Raw genomic sequence first — 22492 nt, forward strand, 5'->3', positions numbered from 1 at the left:
TTGGGCAAGGTGACTCCGGAGCTAAGGCAGTTCCTGAAGGGATTGACAGCCGAAGCCACAAATCCTTCTCTGGTGTTTGTCCATGTTCACCATAGTCACCAGATTGAAAAGATTCTGTCTACCCCGCGAGAAGATGGTGTTAATATTTGAGGGCACAGAGTGACTTCAATGAATGAGAAATTTGGAATTACGTTCCTTTTTTAAAAAAAAAAAATTTTTTTTTAACGTTTATTTATTTTTGAGACAGAGGGAGACAGAGCATGAATGGGGGAGGGGCAGAGAGAGAGGGAGACACAGAATCGGAAACAGGCTCCAGGCTCTGAGCTGTCAGCCCAGAGCCAGACGCGGGGCTCGAACTCACGGACGGCGAGATCGTGACCTGAGCTGAAGTCGGACGCATAACCGACTGAGCCACCCAGGCGCCCCAACATTCCTTTTTTTAAAAAAATGTTTACTTATTTACTTTTGAGAGAGAGAGGATCCGAAGCAGGCTCCACGATGCCAGCACTGAGCCCGACGCAGGGCTCGAACTCACTAACTGTGAGATCCTGACCTGAGCTGAAATCAAGAGTTGGATGCTTAACTGACAGAGCCACCCAGGCACCCCTGGAATTATACATTCCTAATTGAATTACAGAAAAGGCCTATGCCCTTACAGATTTAGGGTAGAACGTACCGAAACATTTCATTAACGTAGTGAAGACTTAAAAGGAAGGTATTGATTTGTTGGCATGTGATTATCATTCTCCCATGAAACACCATCCTTCGGCAAGTAGTTGCTGGGTACCCGTTTGTGCATTGACACAGGCATTACTAAGCAAAACGCTGCTCCCAACGTGGAATGATACAGCTATGGGCAGGACCTTTCTTCCCAGATCTGAGCGTCTCCACTGTTCCAGTTCCTGGAGGGAATGGCCATGTCTATCCACCATGATGTGACCGCGCCCTGGGGTCCTGAAGAGGACAGCATCAGCAGGATATGGCTTGCCTTTCGGATATAAGCCTTCCCAACCACCTGACCCCCGTGCATTTGGTGCTCCATATCGGTTGGCCCTCTTGCTCAAGCGTGTCTGTTTCAGCAGGGCCTGAAGAAGTGGCCTAAAGCATGTCTGGACCTTAATTCCTCCAACGTCCCAAGGAAGAAATGAACGTACTCAGTTACCCAGTCATAATGTGGATGCCGCCTGCCCTGTCTAATACAAAATACTGCGTTGGCTGGATTAACAAGCACTTGAATTTAGAAAAAAAAAAAAACCAACCATTATTTCCTTAAGGCCAAGAAGGGCTCATTTGTCCTTCATTCTAAGCTTCTGGGGAAAGTTCAGAAGCTTACGTGAATAAGTCTCAAGAGATTGGTCTGGGAAACTCAAGAAAATCAATTCGGTCCATAATCCCCTCTATCTTCCAGGGCGGTGTTAACTCACCATTAATAAATGCTTATAAATGGTGAGGATAAAATCGGTTTACCAGAGTCTTGCCCTCCACCGTCATGGATTCTCATGCAGATTCTGAAGATGTATGCTACTAAGATCATAACATACTTTGATCTCCCTTTATTCATGCATAGCAAATGGGGAAGGTGGGTGAACATTTCTCAGGCATTCCAGGGGTAATGTTTTTAACTGATCAATGTTTTCATTTGGTTTTCTCTCAATCCTTAGGGGTAGACATTAAAACAAGGCTAAATATGTTTGATTTTTTAAAGACATAATACAAATTCCATAGTAACTCAATATCCAATAATGTCCAACTTCTCTCCGTTCCCAGGGCTATTTTGAGGTCTTTAGGGAAAATATCATTCTTTTTCCTCTTTCTCAGCCTTGATATGCCCCATTAAACTTCACTCTGTGTCTCTCACTCTTTGGGCAACTGGGCGAGTTCCTGGCTTTCTGCGGGTCTCCATTTGCTCGTGTTTAGGGAGAGAAGAGGATGGGTGGTCTTTCATGGCTCTCTCAATGCCACTGTTCTTTGCTTCTCTAGTGTTTCGAGCATAGTCTGCTCATTTCCATGGGGGAAACTTTGACAATAGGCTATGTAATGGGATTTGAAGGGAATATTTTCAATGGCTTCCGGGGAATTTGGAAAACATGAGTCACATAACTGCCCCCTCTAGTCCCAAATTGGTAGTAAGGAAACAAAAACTGGAGTTGGGGGCATATGACGCTCAAAGCAAATTGAATTTTCAAAGCCGGGAAGAGATCTTTTAAGGCTAGATGCATTATTTGTGCTTTTTGATTAGCAACATGAAAGAATATAGCTATAAATGTGACCTGCAGCTAATACTTTCATTGTCAGTTAAGGATTATAACCATGTAACTTTAGGTATCAAATGTAATTCTTTTTTTATGACAAAATTTCTCTTTACGTAATGGTCTAAATTACCAGTTCACATTTGCCTTCAAAATGAGGAGACCTCTAATCAGTCAACTGCCTGGCTCTGTCACCACGAAGGTTGAGATCAAGGTCAAGGTTTAATAGCATTCGTTTGATTCTGTTCCAAGGTCACAAATACAAATTCAACCCTGCTGGCTTTCTGAAAACGGTGCGAAAGCTATGCCCAGAGAGCGTACAAAGGAAAAGCAATTCACAAGATGGCTGCACCAACAGTGGGGTGCACCATTATCCCTGGTGAACCAAGACAGCTCAGTGTCAAGGTGGCCCTGGAAACTGAGTCGCCAGTCTGGGGTAGTGTTGTGGCGCCTAAAGTGCCGCGATAATTCTCATAATGCTCAGGAGTATAATCGGACCTAGGGCCCCGGACAGTCAAGGGCACAGAAACCATGGTGGGTGAATTATTTGTCGTCCTGGCTCTTCAGACTTCATTTATGGATACTTACTCTTTTCCGAGTAAATTGAAGACATTAAAAAAGAGATGACTTTGGAGCACCTGGGTGGCTCAGTCCGTTAAGCGACTCGATTTTGGCTCAGGTCATGATCTCAAAGTTGGTGAGTTCGAGTCCTGCGTCGGGCTCCACGCTGATGGTGCAGAGCCTGCTTGGGATTCTCTCTCTCTCCCTTTCTCTCTGCCCTTCCTCCGCGGGTGCTGTCTCTGTCTCTCTCAAAATAACTATATAAACTTAAAGAAAATGACTTCTATTTCATTCCATAGTGCCCAAAGAAGCCGGAATGCATCAGATTTTATGTGGATTCAATAAGTTAATTTCTGAAACTAAAAGCCAAGTTCCCTAAGCCTCCATCACCCGAGTATAGTTAAGGATAATCAGTTAAGGATTATAACCATTGTAACTTTAGGTATTAAATTTAATTCTTTTGTACGACAAAATTTCAAAAAATGTCCTCACCGTGCATTCTAGAACCCTATCTTTCTCTTTTTCTGGACCTCCTTCCACACAGACACACACACACACACACACACCGTCGGGCATGCATTATAGTAGGATATTTAGTAGGAAAAAAACACTAACACGGTCAAAATCTTGAAGATACTGTCTTTTTATTTCACAACATGGGAATAACTCAAATTTTGAGTCTCAAGGACCAAAACATATTTGAGCCAAATGTTCCGAGGATGAGTCAGGCTGCCTTCGGGGCAGCAAGCTTCACATGGACAAGTGGATGGTTGAGAATGATGTCCGCAACATGGCTAAAACTATAGCACACCCACAAATAGATTCATACTTGAGTTGTCTAATTTGCATGCATGAGTATAGTATGTTCTCCATGCCACTAGTACGTGTATGCCTTTTTCAAAGTCAGTGCAGGATCCGTATTTGTGCAGGTCTTTAAGAGTCTGCTCCCTTTCAAAATTCTACCGTAATTTATCTGCAAGAGCCTTCGGGTGACGAATTCTTATGCCACCTTTACTTCCCAGGAGTTATTTCGGAACAATAATTACCGCTCTCGGGAGTTCCAGCATCCGTTTGTTAGCTATTTTAATGTTGGTTAGCCGGCTGCGAGTGAGCCTGGCTATGCACATCCACATGCTCGGTGCCTGCAATTTGAAATGGGTAACCTTGAGCAGGGGTGGCGACCTGAGACCAAATGGCAAGATAAAGACCGGAGCGAAAGAGAGCCAGGCGGGATCGTGGAAAGGGTTGCGCTTTCCTGCTTTCCGAGGCGAATGCTCCCCCAACGCGCACCCAACAAGTGACGGCCTGACCCACGCTTGCACGGGGGCCCACGTTCCCGACTGACGCTGAATTGTTGGAGACCCAAACGGCATTCAGTGCCAAGGCAGGGGGAGGGGGGGTGGGGGATGCCTGAATCTGAAAAGGAACCGAAAGAAATTGTACCAGGGAAAGGAGACGGGGATGGAAACCAAGTTCCCAGAGCATCTCTCTCTCTCTCTCTCTCTCTCTCTGTCTCTCTGTCAACAAGCATGGAGAGTCTTTATTACTAGAATATGCAGAATCCCGTGGGAATTGCTGCATCTTTTGGGGGTTTTTTCCTCCTTAACTCTTTTCTTGCCAGTCCTTCTCCCTGGCTGGATGATCTGCCTCGGCGAGGGAGGAGGATGTCCCGTCCAGAAGCCGCTGAGCGGCCGGTCTCAGGAGCCGCACTCCTCGCAGTGACAGGAGAGGATGTACCGGTAGGTGGCTGTGAGCCTCATGCCCCCGGAGCAGCGCAGCCGCAGTGCTTTTAGCTTGGAGGTCTGGGGCCGGCAGCAGTGACAGGAGGAGCGGAAGGGCTGCTTGAGGACAGTGCTGAAGGACACCAAGGGCTCCGAGCGTGACGCCTGGCTGCAGTGCCCCTCGCACCTGGCCAGAAGCACCATCTGGGGAGAGAAGGGAAATGGTTACCCTGTGGGGGGTGCCAAAACCTCAGCCGGGTCCCGCAGCATCCTAACACCCTTGGCCAATTCCCGCTGGATGACACCAGCAGCTCCCAGCCCCACTTGCACATTAGAATCACCGGGCGAGGGGCGCCTGGGTGGCTCAGTCGGTTGAGCGTCCGACTCCGGCTCGGGTCATGATCTCACGGTTTGTGAGTTCGAGCCCCGCGTCGGGCTCTGTGCTGACAGCTCGGAGCCTGGAGCCTGTTTCAGATTCAGATTCTGGGTCTCCCTCTCTCTCTCTGTTCCTCCCCCACTCGCACTCTGTCTCTCTCTCTCTCTCTCAAAAATAAGTAAACATTTACAAAAAATATGTTTTGAAACAAGAGAATGAAACAGAAACAGCGTACGTTTGGGGCCCCGGAATCACACTTTTGGGCTTATATACGCCGAAGGAGCCTGAGAGTTGCACAACCCAATCTTAGAGTCATTTATGACAAATTACCATTCTGACCATCTCCATTTCCAAAGGTAGGTTAGGGTGACAATAAAGGTTGGGCTGAAGTAACAGAGGCTGTGTGTTCTCTCTAGTGGCTCTTTCCCTGGCTTTAGTAAAAAGTCTCCTTTAAGAGTCCAATGCAAACTACCAAGGTTATGCTCCGAACGACGGACACAAGCATCCAGCTCACAGGGACGGAGTGAGCTCATTTATGTCTCCCGTACATAAATCCCGGGATCCTGGCAGTGGCAGACATGGGTAGGGTAGGGTGGGGAGCTTGATTCACTAAGAATTAAAAAAGAAGGGGCACTGGGGGGGGCGTCGGTCTGTTAAGCATCTGACTCTGGATCTTGGCCCAGGTCACGATCTCATGGTTTGTGAGTTTGAACCCCGCATCGGGCTCTGAGCTGACAGTGGGGAGCCTGCTTAGGATTTGCTCTGTCCCTCTCTCTCTGCCCCTCCCCCACTCATGCACACTCGCTCTTTCTCTCTCAAAAATAAATAAGCATTAAAGAGAGAAGAATTAAAAGAAAGACATGGCCTGCTCATCTTTCTCAAAGGAATCCAAGATGACTTCTGGTAACTATAGACGATCAGCCCCATTGTCGAAGAAGATGCTCGGACGAATCCCGCAAGCGGATACGAGTTGCTAGGAAGCGACCAGCTGGGCTTGGTGAAGTGGAGGGTAGGACCTATTGATTTATTTTCTCTGAAAGATCGCAGGGGCGGAGAGGAAATGGCAGCTATAAACCGTCTCGGTTTTATGAAAGCGTTGGTGCCATCCTGCCTGCCCGTTGATAGGCAAAACAGACAGGACCTGAAATAGGTTTTGAGAGATTATGCCATAAATCAGCAGCACACGGCCCGTCTCTGGTGCCCACCCCATCCCCCTAATGAGAGGGATTCCAAGGTCTTCTTTTTTTTTTTTTTCAACGTTTATTTTATTTTTGGGACAGAGAGAGACAGAGCACGAACGGGGGAGGGGCAGAGAGAGAGGGAGACACAGAATCGGAAACAGGCTCCAGGCTCCGAGCCATCAGCCCAGAGCCCGACGCGGGGCTCGAACTCACGGACCGCGAGATCGTGACCTGGCTGAAGTCGGACGCTTAACCGACTGCGCCACCCAGGCGCCCCTCCAAGGTCTTCTAAATGTGCTCATCTCTAATGCGGGTCATCTCCTAGGCAGATTAAGCAATATTCAGAGATCACCTCCCCAGACGGAAGTCTTCAGAGGTCCAATTTCAGTCCAGATGAATGTAGTGAATCCGTGTCCACAGATTTAATTCAAAGGGGCACGGACATGGCGGTGCATCATACCCGAATGATGCAAATGCAGGTGAACTGAATGTAGACCTTGGATGACCATGCAATTAACACTGTCCATAAAACGACCAAGTCAGCGACGTTGGGCCATTGGTAGAAGCACTACCGTGATTTCACTAAACGTGTTCAAGGGTCTCAAGCTCCACCTTCGGCTCTTTCTGAAGGACAAGAACCCCAGCGCTGAAAAGACCCCGAGACCACCTCCAATGGATCCCCCTCTCTCCGCAGCTGGATTTTTGCGCAAGGAGAACGCACAGACATGTGCCATAAACGCATTCGGTGGCTGCCTCCAGCCTTCAGAATAAAACCCCAGATCCTGAAAGGGTATTAAGATCCTCTGTGACCCGGATGTCACATCTTTCCACTCTTACTTAAAACTGTTCTCATTGTCATCACCCACTCCCTGTTCTGATCAAGCCTAATCAGTTAGGAGTTCAGGGAACCGCCCTGAATTTCCCTGCCTCTTGCCTTCGCTTGTGTCTTTCGTCTCTCAGGAATGCCCTTTCCTCCTAGCTCTGCTTAATGAAATCCCGACTGTCCTCCATTGCCACGTTCAGATGCCCTCTCCTCGAAGAAGACACTATGAAAGAATTATCGGGGCCCTTCATGGTCTCGACACACACGTGCAAATCTCCCCTCTGGGAGATTTCCAGTATATAGATCCCATCACAACGCTGGAAATGCTATAAAAGGCTAGCTTTGTTTTGTGAATGTGCATTGGAGGGGTACAGCCGGGAGCTTGGAAGGGAAGATCGAGAAACGAGTGTCGTTACGGGACGGAAGGGATAAACGTCTGCTTTTCCAGGCTCGCTCTCGGCCGTGCCTCGCCTGTTTTATGACTTTCACGAGGATCTTCTCACCTCTTCCAGGCCAAAGCTTCTCAAACTATAATGGGCATGTCAATCAGCTGGGGATCTTGCTAAAACGCAGATTGTGACTGAGTAGTTCCGGCCGAGGCCGGAGAGCCTGCGTTTCTCGCCGGATTCTGGTTGATGTCGGTACTGCTGAACGTCCATGCTTTGAGTAGCAAAGGGGGAGAGTCTGACAGGTTCCACACTAGATGGGCCACTAGATAGCAGTCATTTACCCAATAATAATAATGGCAGCTAACATTTACTGAGTGCTTACAACACTTACAATCTCATTTACTCCTCATAACATTCCGCTGCTGGGGTACGATTATTATCTGTAGTATTATTATAGATGAGGAAACCGAGGCTTTAGAGAGTTTAAGTAACTTGCCCAGACTCACATATCTGGTGAAAGGCAGAGCTGGAATCAAACCCGGGTCTGTCCAAAACCAACCTCCCCACCCCCCCACCCCGGTCTAAATCATAGCAAAATGTTTCCCTGAAGCATGAGCCAGCTCCCACCCTTCTCTCATCTACTTTGACCTGATTCTGGGAGCCCTAACCCAATCAAAAGCATAGGAGTCTGCCCTTTTTCTTATGAACTTCTTGGGAGATAGCATCACCACCTCCGAGCTTACGCAGAGCTGAATGGTGAAAGTGCCCTCCTAAATAATATCCCCTCCGCTACCAAGACCCTCCCCCGGTTCCATCGTCCGGCGATTGGGGGACTTCCGGGGACTCCCAGAAATTCCTTGGATGGTACCACACCACACAGTGTCGAACTCCTTAACCCACTCACCCTTCGGTTCAACAAACCTTCACCACCTTCAAACATCAGTTCACCCGCCAAAATCCAGTTTGCGGGTCAGATGCACCCCCCTCGTGCCTGGGGGACTTGGCCGTGTCTTACTAACATGGGAAGACTCTTCACTGTGCACTCAACTGCTCCTAACAAAGGGCATCCACACGACTCCTTTGCGAAGTCAGGAAACGACCTCGTTTTGCCAGCGAACCCGCACGGGGCTCCACCATTAAAGGAGAAGCTTCAACAGTTGGTTGGTGCTCATTGACCTTCTGTTGACGTCTCACAGCTCAGGAGGGTGACAGACACACATTATCTGCTTTGGGTCCAGTTTAATGTTTGCTGTCTTATGTTCCCCAGACAAGTGGCCTGATTCCGGGAAGCTAGGCGACTTCTCCAGCGGTCCCTTGGGAGCCCCCCAACCTTAGAGTCACTTGGCTCCCGCTGGATGTGGCCAGCTCCTTCTAATACCAACAGAGCTGTGGGCTCCTTCCTGTTGTCATCTGATTTCCGTGGGCTGGGGCTAAGGGGAATGCAAGGCCCTCGGGTAATAATAACAGAACAGTAATGATGACGATATATAACACGTATTGAACATTTAGCAGGCTCCAGGCTCTGTGCCAAGCCCGTCATGTGCAATCTCATTCTTAACAGCCATCTCAAAAGCTAAGCCTTCCCCATTTTACAAATGAAGCACTGAAAAGGCAGAGGATAAGTCACTGGCCTGAAATCACATAGCTGTATAACAGAGGGTCAGAATGCTGAACAGAGACAGTTTCATTGCTGAGCCCTCCGTCCTAACCATGACAGTCAGCCTGTCAAGCCCCTGTCAACCTCAGCGAGTTGCTCCAGGTGGTCATGGGCAAGTTCAGGCTACATCGTGAGGGTTACAGCCTGCTGTGATTCCTGGGTCGAGACCAAGGATTGCACCCGGAGACTTGCCCGTACATCTTGGGCAGTTGGGTCCTCTCCTGCTGTATACACCTATCTTCTGAGTGAGCGAAAACCCAACCACAGATGGTTTTCATCGCTCCTTGTTGAAAGATTCTTACCGTTACCAAAGCCACTTTCCTCGTCTGTCATGTGGAACCCCTGTGAATTCCTGGCTCAGGCCATGACTGACAAGGTGTCTTCATCGGTTTCAGAATAAAGATGCAGAATAAATACTTTGCCCACAGATGGGGAGCCTGGGTGGCTCAGTCGGTTAAGCGTCCGACTCTCGATCTTGGCTCAGGTCCTGATCAGGTCTCACAGTTCGTGAGTTCGAGCCCTGCATCAGGTTTTGTACCAACAGTGCAGCTCCTGCTTGGGATTCTCTCTCTCCTCTCTCTCTGCCCCTATCCTGCCCTCTCTCTCAATAACTAAATAAACTTAAAAAAAAAAAAAGACCTTGCACACAAAACATCCTATGCTAAAACCGGATTTTGGCTATTTTGCCTCAGTTAAGTGAGAAACTATTTTTTTTTCTTTTTCTTTTTTTGCCTTTTTTCTCAGCAGTGAACACGACATACCCCTTATTCCCTGGCACCTCCTGGAGACCCATTTCTGCCCTCCCGGGCACCCTCAATAAATGACTATTCAGCTCATCTCCAGGCACCCAGGTCAACCTCCAAAGGGTCCGTGCCCGGCTGAGGGTGTCAGCAAAATTGCAACCAGAGGAATGAAGCAGCATGGGGAATGATGGGATCTGGTCCCCTTCACTCTGGTCACAGCTGAAACAGTTGCGAAATCTTTGCACACAGAGCATTGCCCTTCCCTCTATACCCCATTTACTTAAAAGCATTACGACTGTAAAAAATGCTGTCTTCTTTTTCCCCTGATTTTTGTGCCTCCAGTACCGGCCACGGTGCCTGTACGTAGTGGGCATTCAGGATAAAATCATTCCTTAAAAAAAAAACAACAAAAAAAAACCCAAAACAAGTCCTGGGGTGTCTGGGTGGCTCAGTCGGTTAAGTGTCCGACTTCGGCTCAGGTCATGATCTCACGGTCTGTGAGTTCGAGCCCTGCGACAGGCTCTGTGCTGACAGCTCGGAGCCTGGTGCCCACTTCAGATTCTGTGTCTCCCTCTCTCTCTGCCCCTCCCCCGCTCATTCTCTCTCTCTCTCTCTCTCTCTCTCTCTCTCTCTCACACACACACACACACACACACAAATAATAATAGACATTAAAAATACAAAATAAGAAAAAAAAAGAAGTCCTATCTCTCCAAGAGTTGATTGTGTGATTGTGTTATAAGTTCAATATTCCGGACTCTCCCTATGTCTTCTACCACAGTATGAGCTTCCTGGGCGGCACTGGGAGAGAGATCCTAACAGCTCCCTCCGAATCCCAAGGCGTAACCCTTGGCCTGCCAGGCCCCTTTACCTCTGGGAATTTTCCCAGGCTTTATCCCCTGAACTGTCCTTCTCCTCGGCTGCTGCGCCTGTGGCCCTTGAGTTCAGACAGCCATCTGCCCTGGTCCCATGTCCCCGCGGGGCCACCATCTCCCAGCTCCGACTTCACAGGCCTCCCCTCCCAGGTTGCCTTCCAGCCTCGGTTCCTGAAAACCCCACCCTGGCTCGAATCCAGAACAGGCCCCGCCCTCCTCCACTCACCTGGGAAGGGAGGTCAGACAGCGGGATCTGCCTCTCTTCTGCTTTTATCCCCACTCTTAGCAGCCAGCATGATGGCTTACGCTTACGTTGCTTTTCAGCACGCTCCCCCCACCCCCGCCAGGTTTCTGTGCTAAACCAGAACCCCAATGAGGTTCGTTTTCCTAATCCTTTAAGGCTATCTGAGATCCCAACCGTTATTGAGGTCTTAGTGGTGACTGAAATAGAAAAGTGAGTCTGAACACCTGTCCGGTTCATAACTTCATCATCGAGATCATAACATCGTTTCTTAACGTCTATGATATGCCCGACACCGTGCCGCGTGTTTGGCAAACACCATCACCCATGCCCATCCACACCCCACCTTCAGATAGGCGGCACTGGCTCCAGTTTATGTGGGAACAAGTCGAGGCACCCAAGAATTACTTCACTTCTCCCAAAGTCACCCATTGGGCGCACTGTGGAGCTGGAATAGGAAACCGGCTCCCTCTCACTTCAAAGTCTGAGATGCCTCAACTCCCTTCAAGATTCCACTAACCACTGACCTTCTGCCCGTTCACTCTAGAGCCTTTACGCACTCAGAATTTCAGGGAAGACTGTCAGTGAACCTGCCACTCCCAGGATCCTTTGTACCCAGTCGTAGGAAGTGTCACCCCCGAAAACTAGCAGGCACATCTTAATCTGTGGCCACACTGACCTCCCTGGTGGACCACGGTGGCCAGTCTTCTCTGCCAGACTCCATCACGGCCCTTTCCTGAACTGCTAGGCGATGGGCGCCAGGCCTCTGGAACTCAGGGCAAGGGGGATCAGATAGGCTCATGGAAGACTCCCACTATTCTTCCTATTTTCTAGAAACATTGCTGAGTAGAAATCACTATCTCCCGTGGATCCGAAGCTGAGCCTGGACTTCGAAATAGTGGCTTCTCCAGGGACGCCTGGGTGGCTCAGTCGATTAAGCATCCAACTTCAGCTCAGGTCATGATCTCGCGGTGCGTGAGTTTGAGCCCCACGTCGGGCTCTGTGCTGACAGCTCAGAGCTGGGAGCCTGTTTCAGATTCTGTGTCTCCCTCTCTCTCGGACCCTCCCCTGTTCATGCTCCGTCTCTATCTGTCTCAAAAATAAATAAGCGTTAAAAATTTTTTATTTATTTATTTTTTTTTTTTAATTTTTTTTTTCAACGTTTATTTATTTTTGGGACAGAGAGAGACAGAGCATGAACGGGGGAGGGGCAGAGAGAGAGGGAGACACAGAATCGGAAACAGGCTCCAGGCTCTGAGCCATCAGCCCAGAGCCCGACGTGGGGCTCGAACTCACGGACCGCGAGATCGTGACCTGGCTGAAGTCGGACGCTTAACCGACTGCGCCACCCAGGCGCCCCCAAAAAATTTTTTTTAAAAAGTGGCTTCTCCATTCTACTTGCAATTTTCCAACATGAAGATCCCAGCGGTTGAAAGAAATGATCTGAAACAGACACTCTCACTCTTGGACTAAACGAGGAATCTATGCTGAATACGTTTTTACACTTTTTAATTTTTTTTTTTAATTTGATTTTTGAGAGAAGGAGAGAGAGCAGGGGAGGGGCAGAGAGCGAGGGAGACACAGAATCAGAAGCAGGCTCCAGGCTCCGAGCTGTCTGCACAGAGCCCGACGCGGGACTGGAACCCACGCACCGTGAGATCATGACCTGAGTCGAAGTCGGACGCGTAACCGACTGAGCCACCCAGGCGCCCCTGAGTATTTTTTTAGGGTTTCAGTTTTCCCTACCGGTAAAATGGGATCGGTAATGCCTTCGAACATGGGTTTGCTGGCAATGATTAGATCATATATTATGAGATGCTCTCCCTCCCCTAAGCCTGGCTCGCACTCTCCCGTTCACCTGTCTTCCCAAGGCCAGACAGTGGGATAAATGTAAGTCAGGAAGTATTAACAAGCGACAGGCCAACGGTAGACATGTGTCTAGTAAATAACAGTCTTTGAACAGCATGTGGAGGGATGCTTTTCACAGAGAGGAAAGATCTAGCCTGGTCTCCTCCACTGTAAAAACCCTTGGTGCCTGTTTTCTAAACACAGGCTAACAGTTTTATCCCGAGTCTGTCAAGACGAACAGTTTCGTTAACGAGACCCATTAAAAAGAAGACCAGCCTGAGTCTGTGAGAGTCAAGAATTATAGAATATTTAAAAATGAAAACCAGGGGCGCCTGGGTGGCGCAGTCGGTTAAGCGTCCGACTTCAGCCAGGTCACGATCTCGCGGTCCGGGAGTTCGAGCCCCGCGTCGGGCTCTGGGCTGATGGGTCAGAGCCTGGAGCCTGTTTCCGATTCTGTGTCTCCCTCTCTCTCTGCCCCTCCCCCGTTCATGCTCTGTCTCTCTCTGTCCCAAAAATAAATAAACGTTGAAAAAAAAAATTAAAAAAAAAAATAAATAAAAATAAAAATGAAAACCAAAGAAATAAAATAAAATAAAATAAAATAAAAATGAAAACCAGTTTTTGTTCCTGGACACATAGAGCAAATCTAATCCAGAAAAGGTCTGGGTGGTTCAGATTCTGCCAGGCATATTTTAAGGCCGAGAAAGAAAGGTTTATAATTACGAGCACCATTTACATAAAAATATTGCTATATCTGACATAGTTTGGGATGTTTGGAAACAGATCGTTCCCACAGAACTACAAACATTTCTGCTACTATCACAAGTTTGTGCTATTTGTCGTGGCATTCTGGAAGAAACAGACGTGAACAAAGGTGGGCCAAAGTTTGTGTCTGGGAATCGTGATGCAGCACCATGAGTGTGTGGGGCTCAAGTTCACGGCATCTCTTCTTTCAAATATTAGTGGAGGAGAAGCTAATAATTGCTGAGGCCCACAGTCTTTGAGCAATCACAGTTGTAAAAACATGTCCCGACTTTTTTCCCTCAATTTGCTTTAGATTTTTTTCCCCCTAAGAAGGGGTTGCAATCTTGCAAAAATGTAAGTTTATCTGTTTACTCCTTTTTTTTTTTTTTTTTAGTTCTATAACTACAAATGAGAGCCAGAAAGTTTTGAAGTGGAAAGTCTCTCTATTTTTCCCACAGTCCTAGATCTTATTAATATAATGGGTAAAATGATTTAACTCAAATTCTGATTCCCCCAAACTAAAACAAGCCATTATCATCGAGGTGTAATCAGAGAAGTGATGGAAATTTTAAAGGCAGACAGAAGTCATAATGTTCTTAAATGGAGGGTAGGGACATTAACTTATATGGTCTTAATTCTCATGGTTGATATTACCCAAACTTCTTAATTATACTGGTAATTTAAAAAATACTTGCCATATGAGAATGCTTAAGCGGTTTTGGTCTCAGGACTGCAGTGAAAATCTCTGAGGTTGGGCTAAAAGGATTCCTATTTACCAAATGTGGGCACATTTCATTCATGTGACTGGGGGCAGTGACGGTCGTGACATTTTTCAGTCTGAGTCTGTTCTTCACTACTATGTGCCTCCCTTCTGGGTGGTCCAGGTGGCCGGCCACTGTTGGTGGCCTTTGAAGCATGGTACTCCTTCTCACGCCTCGTCCCAACACTGAGACATTACCCGCACAGGTTGCCTCCACAAATGAGCATACAACCTACTCCAGACAAGAATGATTTGGATAATCCACGTAAGAATGATAAATGATCAAATTGCCACTTATCTTTTGAAATCATCTTAACGTAAACGTGGCAGGTGGAGAAAGGTTTGGGCCACGAGGCCGGTGAGCAGCTATGTCATCAGGCATGGCTTTGAAGAGTCTCCCTGAGAAGTACGATTTGCTGCTCAACCACATTTCTTGCCTCTGTTTCCTCTTTACTGCCAGTGAAAGTAGAAGGAGTTTTGATAACCTGTAGATTCCACTTTTTTAAAGTTTATTTATTTTGAAAGAGAGAGAGAGAGAGAGAGAGAACAGGGGAAGGGCAGAAAGAGAGTGAGAGGGAGCATCCCAAGCAAGCTCCGCGCTGTCAGCGCAGAGCCCGATGTGGGGCTCGAACCCACGAACCGTGAGAACATGACCTGAGCCGAGATCAAGAGTCAGATGCCTAACCGACTGAGCCACCCAGGCGCCTCTACTCTACTTTTCTTTGTCGATAAAGAACACTACTGCTCGTGAATTTCACAGCCAGGGACGAAACACACCTCTCTCCCCCGTGCTTAGCAACAATTTCCTTGGGAGAATCTTCCGGCCTTTCCTATGGACTTTGAGCAGCCTGAAAGGAGAGAAGCTGCCTGGGTGTGCACATGGTCAATTAGGCGGCTTTACTGACAAAGGTCCAAAGCATGCTGGGAAACCCGAAAAGCAGGAAAAGCACGATTCTCCCGCAAGCCCCGTGGGCCAGCCATCTAGCTCAGGTTTGGACTACGATCATGGTTCTGCAGCCCCTGACAAAGGAATACGGCTCCTCTCCCGACTCTGGGAAGTCGCGCCACCTTCACCGAGCCCTTCGTCTTACCTTTGAGCTACACTTGTACAACGGGTGACTGATAGAATCAACATAGTGGTGCCTCATGCAGCGCAGAGGGTCCGAGTCGATCATGAACGAGCTGTCCGTTTTGCTGTCTGTATCTCCCATCAGCGCCAGCAGGGAGAGCATAGAAAAAGATGCAGCGAGTGCATGATTTCTCATTGTTGTAAGGAAAACTTCTCAGAAGGAACAGCAGAGGGAGGCAGAGGACTAAAGATTGGCAATGCCTTCGCCCCCTAGGATCCAGTTCCTTCCCAGCAAAGGGCACGATCTGGCCGGAGCTTTCTGGTTGTCATTGTCCTTTGTGTGTCGGAGTCGGGTCTCACTCTTTCCACTTGCAATCCACCCTCACGATATCTGCCGCACAGCTGGAATGAAAACAGAAATGGTTTTCCCCGGAAACATTTACCCAGAAAAACGAATGGAGCCCAGGAGGTATTTGAGTAGAATTTTTCCATGTCATTTTGAGGAAAGAGTATCGGTTTCCAGAGTGCCATTAGCACGGGCTGTCCTTCATCCTACCAGCTCCCGCCCCATAGCTTGTGCTACGTATTTATAGCCATTGGGAGGTGGACGCAATGGTTTCAGGAAAGCACGTGTTGATTTCAGTTGCCGGAGCCCCACGTTTCTAGGAGCAAGGATAGTTTGAACTCACAGTCAAGATGAAACATGTGGTTCTGGCCCCAGCGTCACTGAATACGGGTGGTCCCATCCCCATCCCTGGCTGGTGGGGGCGGGAAGGTCTATCCAGCTTCTCAGTGAGCTCTGGTGGCCACGTCAAGCGCACAGGACTAGAAAGGAGGCAGGCCAGCCCGAATGAACACAGGCCGCGTCCCAGGGGAAAGCAGCTCAGTTTTCATTTCCTAGTCCACCCACCTAGTTTTCCCCTTCTGTGCTCTGGGCCCATCCTGTTTTCGTTTGAAGCCCCGTGCCACCCAGCATCAATGACAAAGTGCATCTGAAATACGCATCTGAAATACACATTATGCGCGCCGGCCCCCAGTGTGGTTAAAGCGACACCCGCGTTATTTGCCAAAGAGTCACACGTTTCCGCAGAGCCTCTGTAGCCTGAGCACCTGGTATAATGTGACAAAGTAAGTGGTCGTCAGAGCAAACGCTTACCATTACGATGGGATCAGGGTATACCAGTTGTCCTGGAATTTGCTTTGTGCTTTTTTTTTTTTTTTTTTAATATATATATTTCTTTAAGGTTTATTTATTATTGAGAGACAGAGAGAGACAGAGCACGAGCAGGGGAGGGGCAGAGAGAGAGGGAGACACAGAATGTGAAGCAGGCTCCAGGCTCCGAGCTGTCAGCACAGAGTCTGACGCGGGGCTCGAGCTCACAAACCGCGAGATCATGACCTGAGCCCGAGCAGGAGGCTTAACCGACTGAGCCACCCAGGCGCCCCAAAACTTGCTTTGTTCTTTTAACTATGTACTTCTTGGGCAAGGGACTGAGGTCCTGAGATCTCCCCATTTCACCTCACTAGCCCCCCTCCACATGGCCAACATGGATGCTTTTTATCCCACCAGATGACAGAGCGTCAAAAATATTTGCAAACTTTTAGGAAAACTAGGGGGACCTGTCGTTACATCCCAAACAAAAGGAACATGATAATAAAAGCTTCAGGCAGACTTTCAAAAGGTATTTCAGATAAGAGTTTGATTATTTTGTTCATGGTACAACATTTTTTTTAACTTCCTACTTATGGCCAGTCCAAATAAACAGGGCAAAGTAATGATAAGATCCAGATAAGAAGTTCAAGTCCCCGTAAGTCAATTCATTTTGCTCCAATAGAATGGCCCCAGACCCACTTAGCCTCAGTTAGCTCTCTTGTGAGTTGGGGGGTGGGGGATCCCAGGCTGAAAAGTGTATGTGACAAAGGGCCATTTCAGAGAACAGCATCCCTGGTGATGGCATAATCTCATCGCGAGTGTTTCTGGGAAATCCTATAAATGGCAGGACGGGCAGGGACCAGTAATGAGGAGATCCACCTGAGCTGGAGCACTGCCATCGATTAGCTGGGAGACCTTGCACAGGGCATTTCAACTGCTCTGGCCTCAGTTTCCCCATCTGTAGGGTAGGAGAGTTGGAAAAGATGGCGCCTACAGTCCCCTCTTGTTCTAAAACGGCCCCGCCTGATACGCACGGATTCAGTCACCACCATCTCCAAATGTAGAAGACAGTCCTAAAGGTAAGACCATATCTTCACACAACTTTGCACCACTTTCTTTTATGAGCTTGCTAATGGCAACATCTCATGAAAACTGATCAACCTGGGGCGCCTGGGTGGCTCAGTCGGTTAAGCGTCCCACTCTTGGTTTTGGCTCAGGTCATGATCTGGCGGTTTCGTGAGTTCAAGTCCTGCGCTGGCAGCACAGAGCTTCCTTGGGATTCTCTGTCTCCCTCTCTCTCTGCCCCTCCCCACTAGCGCTGTGTCTGCCTCTCTCAAAATAAATAAATAAGCTTTAAAGTTTTTATTTTTATTTATTTATTTAAAAAATTTTTTTAGTGTTTATTTATTTTTTTTAAATTTTTTTTTTCAACGTTTATTTATTTTTGGGACAGAGAGAGACAGAGCATGAACGGGGGAGGGGCAGAGAGAGAGGAAGACACAGAATCGGAAACAGGCTCCAGGCTCTGAGCCATCAGCCCAGAACCTGACGCAGGGCTCGAACTCATGGACCGCGAGATCGTGACCTGGCTGAAGTCGGACGCTTAACCGACTGCGCCACCCAGGCGCCCCTAATGTTTATTTATTTTTGAGAGACAGAGAGAGACAGAGTGCAAGTGAGGGAGGGGCAGAGAAAGAGGGAGGCACAGAATCCGAAGCAGGCTCCAGGCTCCGAGCCGTCAGCACAGAGCCCAACGCGGGGCTCGAACTCACGGACTGTGAGATCATGACCTGATCTAAAGTCGGTCACTCAACCAACTGAGCCACCCAGGCGCTCCCCCCCCAATTTTTTTATTTTTAAGAAATTGGTCAAACCTGAGCCTAAAGCTCTAAACTGGCAAAGAATGACAAAGAGCATTTTTTTTTGTTTTCTTTTCAGCTGCACATCACACTGAAACTCACCAAGATTTCACCTCAAAGAGCCAGAGCTTTCTAGGGTTCAATGTTCAGAAGCTGCAGCATTACTGACCATTTCCTGAGTTTCAATATGACTATATTATCCCAAGTGGTTAGCTGTCTCTTTGAAGCCTTAATTAGTCTCAGAAAAGGGATTTATAGATTTCTCCTTTTACCGCTCCAGCCCTACAGGTATTTCCCCCCAGGAATCGGCGGTGAAGGGGTGAAGGGAAAGGCAGACATTCTGGTCCTGGCCCTCCCTCCCCACTTCCAGCCACTTCTCTTCAGAGCCGATGGCCGGCAGGGATGGTTAAATGAACAAAGCAAAATGAAAGAAAAACCCATAGCTTGATGGCAAACAAAACAAAGAAACAAACAAACAAAAAAAAACAAGCAAACGACATCCAATGACAAGACCCTATATATGTGAATGTCGAGACCCAGCTAGTCCATTTCTGAGAATTACCCTCCGTGTGAGATCACACAAACATATGGCTATTCACTCCAACATTGGGTGTCATGGCATAAAGTTGGACACTGCACAAAATACCCATCACCAAGGGACTGGCTAAATATATTATACAGCATTCACACAATGGAATACTATGCAACTGTATAAAGAAGGATGCAGTGACTCTACTAATTTGTGTGTGATAAGAACATATATTTGTGTTCATTTATATTGGCACAGAGTTGCTCTGGCAGGGTAGTCAAGAAGCTCTACGATGAGCTATTTGCGACAGCGGGAGGATAGGCATGGGAGGAAGACTTTTCACTGTATACAGACATCTATTTTCTTTGTGCATTTCCGAACTTGTAAATGTATTGCCCATCCAAAATTTCATCCAAAAAAATTACACTTTGTCTTTTCAAAATTTGGCTTAAAAATAGCAATTAAGTTAATGGATGCTTACGATTTGTGCCAGTTTGAGTATTTTCGTAGTATTATATTTTTATCTCTTATAAATATTGGAAGACGTGTTAGTCTCTTTTTTAATTTTTTTTTTTTTAATTTTAGAGAGAGAGAGAGACCACCAGTGGGGGAGGGGGCAGAAGGAGAGAGAGAGAGAATCTCAAGCAGGCTCAGCATGGAACCTGATACAGGGCTCCATCCCAGGACCCCGGAATCACGACCTGAGCCGAAATCAAGAGTGGGACGCTCAGCTGCTCAACCGACTGAGCCGCGTAGGGGCTAGTCTCGTTTCTTAGTCAAACATTGTTCTTGGTGGATCATTTGGTTCTTAAGCACTACTGCCACCTAGTAGCAACATCCTGAATTGCAAGCACAGTTGAATTTTTTTTTTTTCCCTGAAAGGTAAAGATACTTTTTGCAAAAGTATTTTGCCAACGAATGCTGGGAAGTGTAGAACGGCAAAGAGATAGTTAATGTCACACAAAATGTAACTTTATTATCTGATTTTCTCGTTGAAGATAAGCTGAACCCAGAAGTGGTAATAAAGATAAAGTATAAAAGCATGACAGGGAAAATGTTGCTTTACTGCTGATAAGAAATACATTTTTCATTTCCACACACTCACAAAGCATGGTACTTTTTGTTCAGTTTTCATGTTAAACTCCGAAACAAGAATCCAAGCAGCAATGTACATATGCCACAGAACTCACAGAGCTCTCAAAACATAAAGGTCAGATTCTTGCAACTTAACATTGGGATTTTTGCCTGAAGTGCTCAAATCGAATGAACCGACACCGTCGTGTGGAAGAAGAAGTAAACCTCACGCTGAAACAAAGAGCGATGTTAAATCAAGTTGTCCTAACGCCGTGTTGGTGGCAGGTGCATAGGGGAGAAGCGCACAGGGCCAGGGGAAGCATTCACGAAGAGGAACACGAAAATGAGGGAAATTCACATCACCCGAGAGCCCTGATTTACAGCGGCTTAGCGGCAATTGATGTCTGTCTTGAAGGAGCTCCTGTCACTTTTCCCAAAGTTAAATTAATTCCAATTTGCTTTCTTTCTTTCTTTCTTTCTTTCTTTAAGCCACATAGCATCAAAAATCAAATGCTGCCCATCGAGACTGAGAACCTCGGCCTGGCCAGCGATGGATTGAATGAGAAAGCGACTCTCTTGCTGAACTCAGGAGCTCCAGGGCCGCCCCGTGCGCTGGGTACGGTCTCTGAGACACGGACTTGGCCGACGTACAGAGCCCACATTCTCATCCCTCCGATGTAGAGCCTCTGCCGGCAGGAGAGGCACGTAGGCCCGCGTGCCCGACTTTGGAGCTACCCTCCAAACGATACCAGTGGAAAAGAACAACTGGTGCCCAGATTTCCCCACCTGTCATCCTCGGGGAAATAATATAGCAGAGCTTACAGCGGGCCCAGCCTCCTGGGTGAGAGATGGTGTTGTGTCCACAGATCAGCTCACTCTTGGGCTGACCTTCCGCCTGGCAGAGGCCGGACTGCTGGTTTCACGCAAGTTATTCCGGCAACAGGCTAAGACAAGCAGCCTGTGCCAAGAATGGCCTTATTCTTGCCCCGCTTGCCAGGCGAGAGAAGGCAGTGCTTGGGTATCCATATTCCCACCCGGAGGCTGTTTTCAGTATTGAGAGATGCAAGTAATGCCTCCTGTGGCTCCTTTCTTTTCGTTTCTTTTTTTAATTGTTTAAAATATTTTTTACTTATTTTTGAGAGAGAGAAAGAGACAGAGCACAAGTGGGAGAGGGGCAGGCGGAGAGGGAGACACAGAATCCGAAGCAGGCTCCAGGCTCCGAGCTGTCAGCACAGAGCCCCACGCAGGGCTCAAACCCATGAACCGTGAGACCGTGACCTGAGCCAAAGTCGGACGCTTAACCGGCTGAGCCATCCAGGCGCCCCTCCTGTGGCTTCTTTGTACAAATATGTGTTTAACACACATTCGTTAAGCACCTACGATGTGTCTCCTTTTGCTCTAGCAGATAACAGTTAAGGGTCGGGGGGGAAAAATAGGGCCTATTCTGGTGCCTTCTTCCAGCTCACTGCATCTACGAGCAAAGAGGCTTGGCCTGTTGTTTCCTGGGTAATTTTTTGGACACAAGGATCAACTCTCTTAACATCTAATTCATATCTAACACGCATTGCATCATTTCTAAGAAGATTAAGTTAAACAGATAGAACATCATGACTTCGGAATGGCGTCAGTGTAACAGACAGAATGATTTGATATTTCCTATCATTTAAAACAACCCTGGCGCCAGGGTGGCTCAGTCGGTGGAGCATCCGACTTTGGCTCCGGTCACGGTCTCGCGGTTCGTGAGTTCGAGCCCCATTTAGGGCTCTGTGCTGACCGCTCGGAGCCCGGAACCTGCTTCGGGTTCTGCGTCTCCCTCTCCCTCTGCCCACCCCCCACCCCCCACTCATGTTCTCGCCCTGTCTCTCAAAACTAAATGAAAACATTTAAAAAAATTTAAACAAGCCTCTCAGGCACGAGTAAGGGTAAACATGGCCGAACACACAGCCTCTCTCAAAGGAACGGCCAGAAAGAAAACGAGAAGACTGAAGTGTGGAAGAAAGCTTGCCTTGAGAGAACGCATCACACCTAGGCTTTTCGAAAAAGAAAGAATTCTAGGTCTAATCAGAGAGTGTGAAGTGCTAAGTAACTCCTTTTCAGGAACTCCAAGAATTCCAATTGGATCTAGTCAACTAGATGCCTTGGAGAATAAGTCAGATGCCTCTTCCCAAGGCACTTAATTTATAAACTGTAAACAGCATGTTGGATTTTATAAAGCATGCCATGCGCTCAACGAATGGTTTTTGATATTATTCCCATCTGGCGGCACATCAGTAAGCAGCCAAGCAGTCAAGCCCGGGCTGACCCGGGGGCAGCGGTACTGAGCCTGGGCAACCACAAGGTCACTGGGGAGGGTGTGGCTCGCGCCCTTGTCATCTCCCCGTGTCTATTCTCCGATGGGGGGGGCGGCGCGGGGCGCGTGGGGTGTGAGGCCACGCCTGCCTCCACGGTGCACCTTGGGAGAGAGACGGCAACTTCTTTGCAAGTCGACCTGAGTCTTCCGGTCTGGGATGGGACTCTGTGTTCTCACAACCTGCATTCCTAGCCACGCATGGCCAAAGGCAGCAGTGGCAGTGATGGAGAGAGGAGTGGTGGGACAAGCAAGGCGCGGGGTGGGGGGGAGGACCACAGCCTGGGAAAAAG

The 22492-nt window shown here is 48.0% G+C and overlaps 1 protein-coding gene across 3 annotated transcripts in view; it reads right to left on the reverse strand.

Annotated features, from left to right (window-relative positions):
* Positions 1-3437: 3437 nt before the first annotated feature.
* The window catches only part of LOC123594622 (norrin cystine knot growth factor NDP), a 54724-nt gene continuing 35669 nt past the window's right edge, over positions 3438-22492 (reverse strand). For 2 of the 3 annotated variants that reach the window (XM_045471468.1, XM_045471470.1), the window contains exons 2-3: positions 15260-15639; positions 3438-4735 (exon numbers count right to left, since the gene is read on the reverse strand). In XM_045471468.1, coding sequence (XP_045327424.1) covers positions 4508-4735; positions 15260-15433 — 402 coding nt within the window. In that variant the 5' untranslated portion in view covers positions 15434-15639 and the 3' untranslated portion in view covers positions 3438-4507. Of the gene's footprint in view, positions 4736-11495; positions 11657-15259; positions 15640-22492 lie in introns of those variants that run through there. The other variant, XM_045471469.1, reaches the window with a different exon arrangement.

Source organism: Leopardus geoffroyi, chromosome X, assembly GCF_018350155.1.
Source record: "Leopardus geoffroyi isolate Oge1 chromosome X, O.geoffroyi_Oge1_pat1.0, whole genome shotgun sequence".
NCBI classification, from domain to species: domain Eukaryota; kingdom Metazoa; phylum Chordata; class Mammalia; order Carnivora; family Felidae; genus Leopardus; species Leopardus geoffroyi.